The sequence below is a fragment of the Prunus persica genome, chromosome G6, assembly GCF_000346465.2.
Source record: "Prunus persica cultivar Lovell chromosome G6, Prunus_persica_NCBIv2, whole genome shotgun sequence".
In the NCBI taxonomy this organism is placed as follows: Eukaryota; Viridiplantae; Streptophyta; class Magnoliopsida; order Rosales; family Rosaceae; genus Prunus; species Prunus persica.
The window spans coordinates 3,846,861-3,860,945 of record NC_034014.1 but is presented as its reverse complement, the minus strand read 5'-3'; the positions used below and the strand labels follow the sequence as shown (position 1 = coordinate 3,860,945).

The window sequence follows — 14,085 nt, the reverse complement described above, 5'->3', positions numbered from 1 at the left end:
TTTCAAATTGACAATTCACATTTTACAGAAGTTGAACGACGCTTATTGACGAGAGCTCTGCCACAAGTTGGTATCTAAAAGTTGGTCTCCCTAGGCATGACCCTTTTTCATTTTATAATTTATTACATTTATATATATGACCCAATCAGGACCAAGATTTCAACTTTTATTTCAACTTACATTAGCTCCATTTCTCTCTCTGTCTCTCTCTCTCTATCTGTTTCTTCTTTTTCAGGTTTTGCTTTTATCCATCACCCATTAACACCTCTCTACAATGGCTCTTTTCTGTTCCCAATCTATTGGTTCATGTTTAACTATTCTTTGCCTGGTTTTGGTCCAATGCCGCTCAGCTTTGATACTGAGCATGAAGAAGCACCACCACAGCTACCACCACCACAGAACAGCTCCAATGTTCCAAACCAACCAAAGCAATTGTGCTTTGTTTGCAGGCACTTGGGTCCAAGATGACGATTACCCAATGTACCAATCTTCTGAGTGTCCATTAATCATAGACCCTGAGTTCAACTGTCAAATGTACGGCCGCCCAGACACTGGCTACCTCAAGTACAGATGGAGACCCCTCAATTGTGAGCTCCCAAGGTAAGCAATTACTTCAAAATGTTGTCTTTTGAAATGGGTTTGTGTTTTTTATGTGGTGGTGACTTTTGGTGTAGCTTGTTGTTCTTGGTAGGTTCAATGGGCTTGAGTTTTTGGACAAAATGAGAGGGAAAACAGTGATGTTTGTAGGTGACTCGCTTGGGAGGAATCAATGGGAGTCTTTGGTTTGCTTGATTTACTCTGCAGCTCCTCAAACCCAGACACAAATGGTCAAGGGAGATCCACTCTCAACATTTAGCTTCTTGGTAAGTCTCTGATTTGTTTCCCCCAAAACGTACTTAACTAGGAATTTCTTTGCTTCATTCTGGGTTTTGGTATTTTGGTTTCTTGAAGCAATTGGATTCAATGCCAATGCCCAAATACACACATCAATATGGTTCTGTTCTAAATTTTCAGTAAGCAAAACAGAACAAGAACCACCATAGTTGTGAAAATTAATGGTTATTATTTCTGTGAGAACATATATGGTGTGAGGGTTTACAATTGTTCATACTAATTCCTTTTGTGTGTGGGTTTTGAATTTTATCAAACACTGTTCTGGTCATAGGAACTAAAAAAATTAGAAAATCCAGTTCATAAATGAAGAAGCTTTTCTGTTTTTTGCCCACTTTTTAACAATGCTTTGAAATTCGAGTAGTACAAAAGAATCAAGTAGGGAAACTGTTTTGAGGGACCCTTTGGACCAATTGGTGCTTACAGCAGGACACCACCATCACGTTCTTTGTCCACAAAAAGTCATGAGCTAGGAAATGAGAGCATCATATCAATCCAAACACGGCCTTATTGAGTTTTGCTACTACACTGCAGGACTACGGTGTGACAATACAATTCTATCGAGCTCCATATCTGGTCGACATAGATATGATGCAAGGAAAGAGAGTTCTAAGGCTTGAGGACATTTCCGAGAACAGCAAGGCGTGGCGGAACGCCGATGTGCTGTCATTTAACACCGGTCACTGGTGGAGCCACAATGGAGGTCTCCAGGGGTGAGCAAATCTTGTATTTTGTTTATCTTACGGTACTGTGTGCAATTCTAACGTTAGGGTCAAATTGATTGTTTGCATACTGGTAAAATCATCCGTTATTACTTTTGTCACAAGAATATTGACAGTGCCTTTAGAAGTATTTTTGGTAATGTAGGTTGGGAATAGTGAAAAATGTTTTTCGGATTATAGAAGCACTTTGGGAGGAGTAAAAGTGCTTTTGAACTTCAATTAAAGAATTAATTGCTTCTTACATATTAATCCACGGCTAAAGATGCATCTCTGAGACCAAAAAGTAACCAAAAGTTGTGTGACGTTTCCTTGTTATCTAAAATGATTTTGAAATTGACAAAAGTACTTGCAAATGTATATGACATGATGATAATGATAATGGGATTGAAATCTTTTTTTTTTCTTGGACTTTGGAAACATGTAGGTGGGATTACATGGAATCAGGAGGAAAATATTACCGAGATATGGATCGTTTGGCTGCTTTGGAGAAAGGGATGAGAACATGGGCTAATTGGGTCGACTCAAACATCGACACCACAAGGACCCGAGTTTTCTTCCTTTCCATATCTCCCACACACTACAAGTGGGTCTCTCTCTCTCTCTCTCTCTCTCCAATAATTGATTTGTGAATTTCGATTTCCAGGCTTAATGGCTAATGCGTGTGCTGGGTGCTGCCAGCACCAAGCACCAAAAATTTGCTCCATTTTTAGATGTCTTTTTTGGTTTGCGAGTTGGCAAAGTTGACTCGATCCCTACCCTGAATTTAGGTTGGTCCACGGCCAATTACAATCAATGGTAAAACCTTTTCAAAGGAACAAGTAAGCCCATTTGCTTAGAAAACAATGTATAAATGTTGGAACCAGTAAACAGTGCAGTGTTCGGAGGATTAGGTCAGAGCTTGCACTTGGTTTGTCGGTGGCACTAAACAGGAAACAGTAAACACATGCAATCTTTGAAGAAGACAAAAACTGCTCATCTACATCTCACCAGAGAAAGTGGACCACTTTTCTCAAATCTGGCCCTCCCCTATGTGACTGAACAAGCTATAGCCCATAGCCATTTTAATCATTAGTGCTACAGTTGACATTAGCCCAAGTCACTCTTGTCAAAGGGTAGAGATCAACTAGTATTGGATACCAATTTATAGTACTTACATTTTAATCGATATTTGATATCGATAACCTTAGTGTATCGGGTACTAATTTACAGTACCTAGTTTTTAGTCGATACCCGGTACATTAACGATAAGCGTAGTGCATCAGGTACTACTATAGATTTGTTTTCATATTGTATCAGGAATTGTAAATTGGTTCCTACGATATATTAGAGATTGTAGATTGATATCCAGTATCAACCTATCACTTTGCATAGTTAAATCTCATTAGGCTACATGATATTAGAGTACCAATTTATACCTAGATCCTGAATTTGTGTACATGGTAACTTATACAAGATGCTAAATTGACAGCCCAAATGAATGGAATGGGGGAGCAACTCCTGCAACCACCAAGAACTGCTATGGGGAAACAGCACCAATGACAATAAGTGGAGTAACATATCCAGGGACAACATATCCAGACCAAATGAGAGTGGTGGACAATGTGATCAGGGGCATGAGCAACCCTGCATCTTTGCTAGACATCACAATGCTTTCAGAGCTTAGAAAAGATGGGCACCCTTCAATCTACAGTGGGGATTTGAGCCCTCAGGAGAGAGCCAATCCTGAACGCTCAGCAGATTGTAGCCACTGGTGCCTTCCTGGACTGCCAGACACTTGGAACCAGCTCTTTTACACAGCTTTGCTCTATTAACAAGTTTATATAGGTTTTTTTTTATATTGTGATACGTTTGATGAGAGGGTGCAAAATTGCAGCTCTTTGCCTTAGCTAGTAATCTGTAAAGGTGTTAGTAAGGACAAATAAGGTTCTTGTTTCCTCATTAGTTTTCCAGTTGTGGAAGACTCATTAATTTTTTAGATAATGAAGAGTCTTTAATTGTTCTACACACAGCTTTTCTCTCTAATTTTATGTAAACTCGAACAAGTTATAGGCTTATCTTTGTTTAAAGAAAAAAAAGTTAGCAACAACTTATGGGCTTATAGCTAGCTTTCATCTTGTGATACATTCATGCAATCTGTAAATGCAAATGCGTTGTTAGTTTTTGTGAGGGAAATAAATAAATTTTTTATTTCCTCATTATTTGAGGTTTGCTACCCAACCTTTGTGGTTGGGGGACCCTACCAGCTTTGAGGGCAAGGGTCGTGCTTTGTGCGACTTCACCACTAAGATCAAGGTTTAGGTGAACAGCTCAAGATCACTGCGTCTCACTCGAGAAGGTTTCAATGAAACAACCGATCACTTTAATGTCTTGTTTAGTTACAAGCTCACGTTACTAGGCTCGGCTCATTTCCTTATCATTTAATCATGTAAGATTCCGTTCTTAAAAAAAACATCATGGTAAGAATACTTTTGGTTTTTTTTTTTTTTAAATCAAAAGAAAATTACATTCATAATTCAACAACACGGAGCAACTAGTCACATGAGTCCATACAATCATGAGAGGTACGTCAACAATGTCAAGAAAACAATATTAATAATTTTATTTTTGCTAGTGAACCCTCCTCAATTATCATTGCAATTATTTAAGCTATAAATGAGTTTTCGACCATTTAAAATTTGTCTAAATTAACAAAAGCCATTCAATTACAAGATCCTTCAAGGAAACACTTAATTTTGATGTATTGCAATAACAAAGGGTCATTAGCGTACTTATATATATTTCAAGCACTTACTAACAACAAAGTGGCTGTAGTTTAGTGGTAAGAATTCCACGTTGTGGCCGTGGAGACCTGGGCTCGAATCCCAGCAGCCACACTTTGAACTCTTTTTAGCGACATGTTTTGTTAATTTATGTACGGGGCTGTCGAATTCTAAGGCCTACAGTTTAGGAAGCCGAGACCCTCATCCTTGGGCCAATTCGATCAATCTTCCAAATCAAGCAGCCGCACTTTGTACTCTTTTTGCGACATATTTTGTTAGGGCTGCTTGGGAATACTTTTGAATGACCAAAAGCGATTATACGCAAAAGTATTTCCTACATAAGCCGTCTCGTACGAACCCTTAATTTTTGGATGGGGCTTTCAAATTTTAAGTAAGGCCTACAGTTCAGTAGGCAAAGCCCCTCAGCCCATGGCGAATTGGGTCAATCTTCCTTTGCCCTGTTAGTCTAATTGGGCTATGGTAGTGTCTCTTCAATTGCCAGCCTGAGCCATTGGAGAATCTTTGAAAAGCTATGATCCTTAATACTTGTGTTTATCCAAACAAATTCTTGGCCAGAAATTCACCAGTTTTCTGGATCAACCCTCCAAGTCCTTGGCCAAAAATAAACCCTCTTCAATCTCCTAGAAAAATTATTATAGATGACAAATTTATTGGATGGAACAAGAGAGACACCATATATTAGGCTCATTGTCTCATTTATTCATAGTGAAAAAGGATCATTGAAGACAGAGAAAGAAACTTACAGAGAGATTCTAAACTTAAAAACATCTCCATTATATAGATAGCACACTTCAAAATGTTGTATTGGAAAAGTACAACAGTTTGATGATAAACACAATATCTTTAAAACCAACAGGTGGTCTTCCTTCAACTTTACATAGTGCCCTATTACTTTTTATACACTAAGGCATCGCAAAGTCTCTTAATTCTGTGATTACTACCCTTAGTCTTGCAGAAGTTATTAGATATCCTCCTGCAGCGCATTGTTATTATTAGCTGAGAATCGCGACCCCGGGAGTGCTCACTTTCATCTGAGGTACATTGTCGATGATCTCCGGAGGCACAATGCTGCTAGTCACAGGTGCAGCCTGCTTGTCATAAGCTTGTTGATGCACTTCAAATATAGCCCTACCAGATGGGTCAAGATTTTTGGACCATTCAGCATCCCATGCCACAGCTGTGGCTGTGCTGCAGGCCACACTTGGTCCTCCAGGTACTGTGTTCCGGGCTGAGTTCTGCAATACCAGATAATAAGTGCAGCAAGTTAGGTCTCTATGAACGAGAGTTTGTTGTGCTGTTAAAGGCAAAAAAACATACACGAAAAAAAAGTCATGATGTACTGCTTATGAATCATGAAATTTTGTAGCAGACTACCTGTGGGAAGAACCTCTCGAAAATCATTCGGTAGTAGTAGGCTTCTTTTGTATTGGGAGTGTTGTGCGGGAAGATGCGTGCAGCATTCAGCATCATCTTATCAGTCACCTGAAAGTGTTAAGTTGAGCTTCAATCATCAGCCTTTATGAAAATGAAAAATACCAACAAAAATTGTAAAAAAGGGTTGGATAGATGTGTACATGGAGAGCAGCATGGGATTTCAGGCCATCAATCCAACTATAGCCGACGCCATCACTGAACTGTTCTTTCTGCCTGTACAGAATGTGCTGCAAGGCATTAAACAGGATTTGTTAGCTTTAGAATCGACGTGATACGGATGTTAGGGGCAGTAACTTATCATCAATACTTATTACCAAAGAAAGACACAAGAGCATATACCTTTGGCAGATAAGGATGCTCCTCATCATCAAAGGCCTTCCGGAGGACCCATTTCTCAATTCTTCCTTGGTCCTTTTTGATCTATAATCAATTAAAAATATAGCGAAAAGCCAAGTGATCAGTATTGAACTCTAAAATTTAACTTCTGCTTTAAATCGAAAGCAATCCCAATATCTTAAGAGTCTTATTTCTTACCAGTTTAAACTCAGGATCAATAGCCATTGCAACGTTGATGAAGTCTTTGTCCAGGAAAGGGACACGAGCTTCTAATCCCCAAGCAGATGTTGATTTGTTTGCCCTGAGGCAATCATACTGGTGCAGTGCCTTAATCTACATCAAACAAAAGAACAACTCCTTATTATGCCTTTCCTTCCAACCCCTATATCTATCTTCAATGTAAATAAGCAACTAATCCATTACCTTTCTGCAAGTTTCGCGGTGAAACTCTTCCTTGTTGGGTGCCTTGTGGAAGTACAAGTATCCACCAAAAATCTCATCGGATCCCTCACCAGAAATCACCATCTTAACCCCCAAAGACTTAATCTTACGGGACATAAGAAACATAGGGGTGCTAGCTCGAATAGTCGTAACATCATAAGTTTCAATGTGGTAAATAACATCCTCTATTGCATCAATACCGTCCTGTTACATGCCAAATGCAAATGGTTTACTATTTGGGCTACTAAAAAAGATAGCAGCAAACTCTTTAGCTTAAACAGGTTTATGTATCGATACCTGAACAGTAAAATGAAACTCGTGGTGAACGGTTCCCAAATAGTCTGCAACTTCTTTTGCAGCCTTCAAATCAGGCGAACCCTGCTCAGCATATGAGGACACCAGGTTAGGAATCTATAAGCTCCCATGAGCCATATGTTAAATCTTTGTCGAAAGATTTAAAAACTCACCTCTAGTCCAACACAGAACGAATGGAGCTGTGCTCCCCATTGCTTGGCGGCCTTCGTGCCTGCCAAGTGGCGAGCCGTGATAGAGGCGACCAAAGATGAATCTAGGCCTCCAGAGAGAAGAACTCCAAAGGGCACATCAGTCATTAGCCTTTTGATCACAGCCTGCAGGTATCACACTCAACACATAAGCTACAACTACAAATAAACTCTGATATGTATGTGAAATAAGAGTAATCCATCTGAGTTTGAAAATGATGAAATTTTTACAGTTTCAAAGGCACTTCTGAGAGCAAGCGGATCATATGGCGCAGATGGAATGGCCTCTGAGAACCAAGTAGGATTGTACCATCTCTTGAGTGCACCTTCTTTGCTCGAGTACAGATGACCGGGCGGGAAGCTCTCAAAGTGCTCACAATCATCATTCAATCCTTTCAGTTCTGATGCTATCCAAACTGAGCCTGAAATTAAACCAAATATGCTAACTTAGCATCACATACATATTCAAGTAAAAAACTAAAGCACTAATTGCAGACAAAACAGGGGTTGCTAGAGAAATGTTACCATCAAGACTCCACCCGATGTAGAGGGAAGTGATCCCAATCGCATCGCGAGCAACGATGAAGCTGTTGTCGCGGGTATCCAGTAGCACAAAAGAAAACATTCCATCCAGCATATCCACAAAATTCTCCCCATACTCTTCATACTACTCACAAGAGATTAAAGACAGACAGTTAAGTGCAGGCAAAGTCCATGATCCATCAAATAACATATTCAACATCTCATACTTTGATTGATCAAATTGACTTATAACTCATCCAAAATATTTAATCATCATGCTTAATTCTTATACATACAAAATTTTCTTCTTCTTTTTTTGTTTTCAACCAAGTTGGTAAGTGACATACCAGATGAGCAATGACATCACAATCACTGCCAGTTCTGAACTTGTGATTCGGCAGACGCTTCCTCAACTCTTCATGGTTGTAAATCTCTCCATTCACCTGATGATGTTTAGCAAAACCCTTTCATCAGCAATTGAATTTTTCATTTTCCCACAAAATTAAATTTCTAGTTTACAAAACCAAAACAAAAACAAAAAATTCAAAATTCAGAATTCTGTGAATAATAATAATTGTTAGGCCCTGTCACACGGCTTACCGTGACAACAATTGACTTGTCTTCATTGTACAGAGGTTGATCCCCAGAAGCAGGGTCAATGATGGCCAGCCTCTGATGAGCCAAGAAACAATCTCCATGCTGGTAAAGACCACTCCAATCAGGGCCACGATGCTTCAATCTGAAAACAAACCACCCCCAAAAAAAAAAAAACTATGTTATTTCAATTTTCAGCTCTGTTTTTGTTTTGCTTTCCAAAAATGGCCTCTTATCATGGTACCACTACCACACAAAACGGACCCCAACACCCCATTCATGAAAGGTAACATCATTTATGGGACCACAACGTCACAAGGGTCAGAATCATTAAACAAACACTAGTTTCTTTGCAAACCAAACCACAGTTACCATAATTCATTCATGATCAAAAGCTCAAATTCTTATGATATTTCTTATAAAAATGTTCAAGAACAAGTAAGGACTTATAGCTCAAGTCATTAAAAACAGAGTTTGAGTCTCATTTTCTAATATCGCTTGTATCAGAAAAAAGATACGTACAACAACAAAAAATAAAAATTCTAGAGGTATGCATGTGCTACTTAACTAGAACCAACTAATAATTATGAATTATAATACTCAAAAAATAATTATATAAAATATTGAATTAAATTAGGAGATTAGGAAATTTGCCTGCGAGAAAGCTCAAGGACTCGGACCCTCTTGGCCTGAGAGTCATCAGAGCAACCAAGAACAGCAAGAATTCCACACATTATATATGTTAAATTCGGAAAAAACCCAGAAACCAGAAAAGGGAGCAATAAACAAAACCAAAGAAGAAGGAAAAGTAAATGAGTTCGGTTTTTTGTTTTTTGTTTTTTGTTTTTTGAAACCGAGGGAACCCAGAAATTAGGAGGAGAATGAATGAAGACAGAAGAGAAAGGCTTTGGTGTTTCTGGTGGCGTTGCAGTGGAAGTAGGAGGCAGAAACACGTACGGTTTTTTTTTTTTTTTTTTTTTTGCTAGGACAAAACACGTAAACACAAACGTTGTTTGAAGGAGTAAATACCTCCGCATCCCGGGCCACGTATTTATAGGAAGCTCTCAGTCCGTGGGGCCCACCCAGCACCTAAGCGGCGACGTTTCTATTCATTTCACGCTTCTATAATCTATTAATTTTTCTTTTCTCCTTCTATTTTATCTAGTGTTTACCGTCCTCCATTGGCTCATCCTAGAACTCCCGGACCCACCGGCGCTGTCCGCTCCGTGAGTGCCACGTGGTGCCATGTGGTTCCCTGTTGGTTGTCCCTTCTTATTTATTTTTTGTTTTTCTCTTTTTAATCTCCAATTTTCGCGCTGAGGTTTATCCACTTCCTATTTCTTCCAAGTCTTTGTGGCCGCACCGCACACAGTCAGCTTTTTACCACAAGTCCACATCAATGTACCACCTTTTTCAACCGTCCACGTGTCCATTAGTAGGATGCCTGGCCCCCTAACTGACGTGGCTATGATTGGTGATATTTGGCATAATTTTTATTTTTAAGTTACACACCTTAGATAAATGTTAAGACTCGAATACAGGATCTTATTTGAGAATCACTACACTAATAGGTCATTTATTTTTTTTTTCTTTTCTATAAATTGGTGAGTTTTGGTAGAAATATATAATTGCTCTGACTTATGAGGACCCACCTCAAAAGGAGAGGGAAAAAAAAGTGTAGAATAAGAAAATCCGATAGCTTATCCTTTTGGCCATGCCTCCCATGTCGCCATGTCAAGTACATCATGGTTCATGACCAAAGAAAATAGATAATATGTTGCAACTATTTGTTAAAAATTCCATTATAAAGTTAACTTCATTAAAAAAAAAAAAATTATTTATTCATCATATCCATTTTTAAAAAAAAATATTATAGGCCAACAGCGTTGGCCTCATGCACTTTGTTTTTTGTTATTTTCCATCATATATATAATTTTTAAAGACTTTTTTTGTATATCAATATCTTTTTTCGATAAGGTTTATCAATCGGTTGGCCTATTTGCAAAGAAAAAAAAAAGCAAAGATTGCATTTGTCCCTCTCACTATTTTTGTAATAAATTGATATTCGGTTATGTTTTTTCTAGTCATTCTTGTTGTCTATCTTAATACTCTTTTGTTCTATTAGTATGAGTAGAATAATACGAAATTTATGTACGTGCATAGTATGTGTCATACAATCACGAGCTATTGATAGGCCTAAAGTGGCCTTGATTCTTCTCCATCATCTAAACTCCTTTAGCGTCTATAGACTATGTACGATCATAAAACTCTATTCTTACCACTGTAAACAATTGTCTATATGGTACAAATAAGAGTGACTAATCGATGTGTCATTAGTTTGGGACCAAAACTTTTTGACATAACATAAACCAACAATTTCGTACCAAAAATTGGCCGACCAAAAAGTTGAGCTTAACCTAATTAAGCTAAGCAGGAAAATTTCTTCCTTGTTATAAATCAGGAGGAAATTGTAGAGAGAATTGGGATAGAGAGAAAGTATAGAAATTGATTTCTCTTCTCATCTCTGTGTATATTACAAGTAGGGGGAAGCCTTATTTATAGGCAAGCACCTTCTAATGGAGGTGGGCTCCACCTTATATATTTACAACACTCCCCCTTGGAGACCACAAATGATATGGAATATGCCTCGTTAAAAACCTTGCCAGTAAAAACCCAGTGGGATAAAAACTGGTCAAAAAGAAAAAGAGTACATAATCATGTGTAACATAAAATTCTATGTATATTAACACGCGTGCGACACTGCCTCGTTAAAACCTTGCCAGAAAAAATCCAGTGGGATAAAAACTTGGACGAAGGAAAAAGAGTACAGTGTTTGAAGATCTTTATTGATAGCACGCTCCCCCTGATGCTTGGCAAAATATCTTTAAGTCATACTGTTGATCACCTTTCTGAATATCGTAGTTGACACTGCTTCTATGAGTCAATCTTGAGCGACACTGCCTCGTTAAAACCTTACCAGGAAAAACCCAGTGGGATAAAAACCTGGATGAAGGAAAAAGAGTACAGTGTGTGAAGGTCTTTATTAATACCACGCTCCCCCTGATGAATATCTCCCCCTGAAAACTTCATGACTAACTTTTTCCAGTAAGCGACCATAGAGATTTCCAGAGTCCGCATATCTAATAACACTTGGGCTATTTGTAAGTTCACTCAAAAATATGCCCGTATATGGTGTTATGCTTAGATAGCCTCAAATATGCCTCACATCATCCCAAAATGATAGTGATGGAGTTGAGCTCTATCTGAAAAATACGATGTCCGGTCCAATATACTCCCGGAAAATCCTTAAAACGTCCAACGGATAATCCTCATAAAAATACTTTAATACTTTCTTAGTATAAGTAAGAATCTCGTTGGCATAATGCTCGATCTTTAAGTCGAGACAAATATTTCTTGAACTCTTCAGAAGCTTTGATGTGTTGCAAATACATTATAATCCATGTACTCACTGAGGCAATTTATGCATATTAGTATTGAGTACAGATTTTGTGCTTTAGGCATATGTCCTTTAGGGACTTGCTTCATGCAATTTCAATCCTTTCAAGGATTTTGTTTAAAAGGTTTAAACTTTATGACACATTATATAGCTTTTACCCAGCTATTTATACATCTTTAGGGAATCACTACTGGTGATATGCTTCGTGCATTTAATAACCGTTAAAGATAACATGTTGGTCTCCGTAAATGTGCAATAAGGAGGCACAATTGAATCTGTAAATATGGAGAAAACCCAACATTCCTTGTTTCTGCCAGAAACATTGTGTCATACAAAGTAGGTATATTCCCTTTTATTCTGAACACCCAAGTATAACTTTCAGTATTAACATCTTTTGGGGTTCGTACTGTGGGTTTGTTATTTCACGTTCATTCTCATCTATAATGGAATTGCCTCATTCTATTTTGGCCAATGATATTGTCGATATTTAATAATTGAACGTGGTTCCAATCAACACAGCCCATTGATGATTTGAGTAGCTACTCCAAAACCAAAAATTGTCATTCATCAATTCATGATCCCATCATTCTCATTTGCATGCGCATGCATCAATTATAAGTATTTCTTTGCTTTTGGGTACCCAAGCCACTTCAAGGGGCTTTTAGTATGTGAGAATGTGGATTATAACCTCCAATGGAGTGTTATTTTACATAGGGCGTGGAAAATCTCCATTTAGGGAGTTGGAACATTTAGAACCCATATATCTGTCATGCTGCAGACATGCCACTGATTAGTACATACATGTCAATTAATTTATGGGACTTTAACCCATATAATTTGCTATGCATTAGGTGTGCACAATATCAATATTGACATGTTAAAGGATTGTCCTTTCGGGACTTTAATCCACATCATTTGCTACGCAACAGGCGTGCATCATATTGATCACTGCTATACCCATATTCTGTTCTTATGGGACTTTAATCTGTGCAGTGTATTATCAATGTATCCAACTTGCAATCTGTAAAATTTGCATTAATAATTCATGGATACATACAAGCCATTCTTTTGGAACGGACTTATCTCCCCATTTGGTTACCTTTCAAGATAAAATATCAAATAAGTATATAAGCATAAAACAACACAAGTATTGCTTACATCCTTAGGTGGGAGAAACTTTTCTCAAGTATCATTCAAGCTCGTATCGGCCCAGTAAATATAATGTAGCGCTTGATGATCTAGTTATATCCTGCAATAGCAAAAATCACAACTCTTTTGCCTCTGTCAAAACAAATAACCCTCAGAGTTAGGATCACTTCATGGACTCTTTCTTCAGATGTTCATTCTAAAGAAATAAAGTCTCTTATGAACAGAGAGTTACAAAAAGAGAAAAAATGCAAAAAAAAAATGTGATATTGATTGCAAGGTAAGGTAAGCAATCAGGGAAGGAAGCTGGTCGGAGCAGACAACAAGCTCAGCAATCAAGGAAGGAAGCTGGTGGGAGCAAACAACAAGCTCTCTTTTCTCCTAGTCTAGAAGAACTTCCGGAGATTAGAGCATAAGGTCGCCTTCACAGTTCCCTGATGTGGCGGAAACGTGATCAGGGATAGTCTCGCTTCCTGAATAAATGATCAGAGATAGTCTTGCTTCTCGGGCATATTGAGTGCTCACTGATAAGAAAAATAAGTAGATATCGCATCACTAGGTATGGAGAAAACTGGATGTCTTCTGCAAAGAAAATTTCGTTAGTAACACATTTATACACAAATAAGAGGAATAGGTATAACCGGTGAATTTCAAATTAACCATAGGAAAATTGCGAGATTCTCGGGGTACTTTTGAAAAAGTAGCTCCGTGAAATCCGCAAAGCAAGATCGGCTTTGGCGAAAATAATACTTGAAAACGCCGAAAGTGCTGACAAACATTAATGGAGGCCGCGTGAAATTTTGGAATCTGGAAAAGAAAAAGAGAATATGGGGATCTGAGATAATATTGGGATCCTGGAAACTGTAGCCATATTTCCTCCTATAGATATTGCCTTTGCAAACTTGATTGGAGCAACTGCGTTTCAACTCTACTTCCTTCATTTTCTGAAACTTTAGTTTTTCTAAGACTTTCTTATAAACCTTCTTAAAATGGCTTCCTCTTCTTCCTGCCCAAATTATTTCAATTTAAATGATGCTCCCACAACTACCAATGATGCCAAAGTTTGGCGTCCATCCTTTGTATCCCAAAATCGTCATTTCACAGTTAATGATTCTGTGATGATGAATGATGCTACTGCTGTCATAGTAGCTAGGCATTTCATTATTCCAATGGATGAAATGTTGTTGACAGGGAGATCTGAGGAAGAGGCTATTGATGACTCAATGGCTTTTAGCATTCAGAGTGCTGCTTCTGTTTCT

General features: G+C 38.2%; 2 protein-coding genes and 1 non-coding gene across 3 annotated transcripts; 2 read left to right on the top strand and 1 right to left on the bottom strand.

Moving 5' to 3' along the window:
* Window positions 161–3,699, top strand: LOC18773911 (protein PMR5). Its single transcript, XM_007207271.2, has 5 exons — window positions 161–600; window positions 692–863; window positions 1,426–1,604; window positions 2,038–2,196; window positions 3,082–3,699. Exons 1-5 carry the CDS (start codon window positions 275–277, stop codon window positions 3,422–3,424), a joined length of 1,179 nt encoding a protein of 392 aa, XP_007207333.1. The 5' UTR covers window positions 161–274; the 3' UTR covers window positions 3,425–3,699.
* TRNAH-GUG lies at window positions 4,415–4,486 on the top strand. The gene has a single exon. It is a non-coding gene; the product is annotated as a tRNA-His (tRNA).
* LOC18774233 (asparagine synthetase [glutamine-hydrolyzing]) lies at window positions 5,061–9,234 on the bottom strand. The gene is made up of 13 exons (XM_007207951.2): window positions 8,878–9,234; window positions 8,230–8,368; window positions 7,977–8,072; window positions 7,633–7,774; window positions 7,339–7,529; window positions 7,072–7,233; window positions 6,902–6,982; window positions 6,587–6,808; window positions 6,362–6,496; window positions 6,167–6,247; window positions 5,968–6,054; window positions 5,768–5,875; window positions 5,061–5,628 (listed from the first exon to the last, which is right to left on the bottom strand). The coding sequence occupies exons 1-13, from the start codon at window positions 8,955–8,957 to the stop codon at window positions 5,386–5,388; spliced, it is 1,767 nt and encodes a 588-aa protein (XP_007208013.1). The 5' UTR covers window positions 8,958–9,234; the 3' UTR covers window positions 5,061–5,385.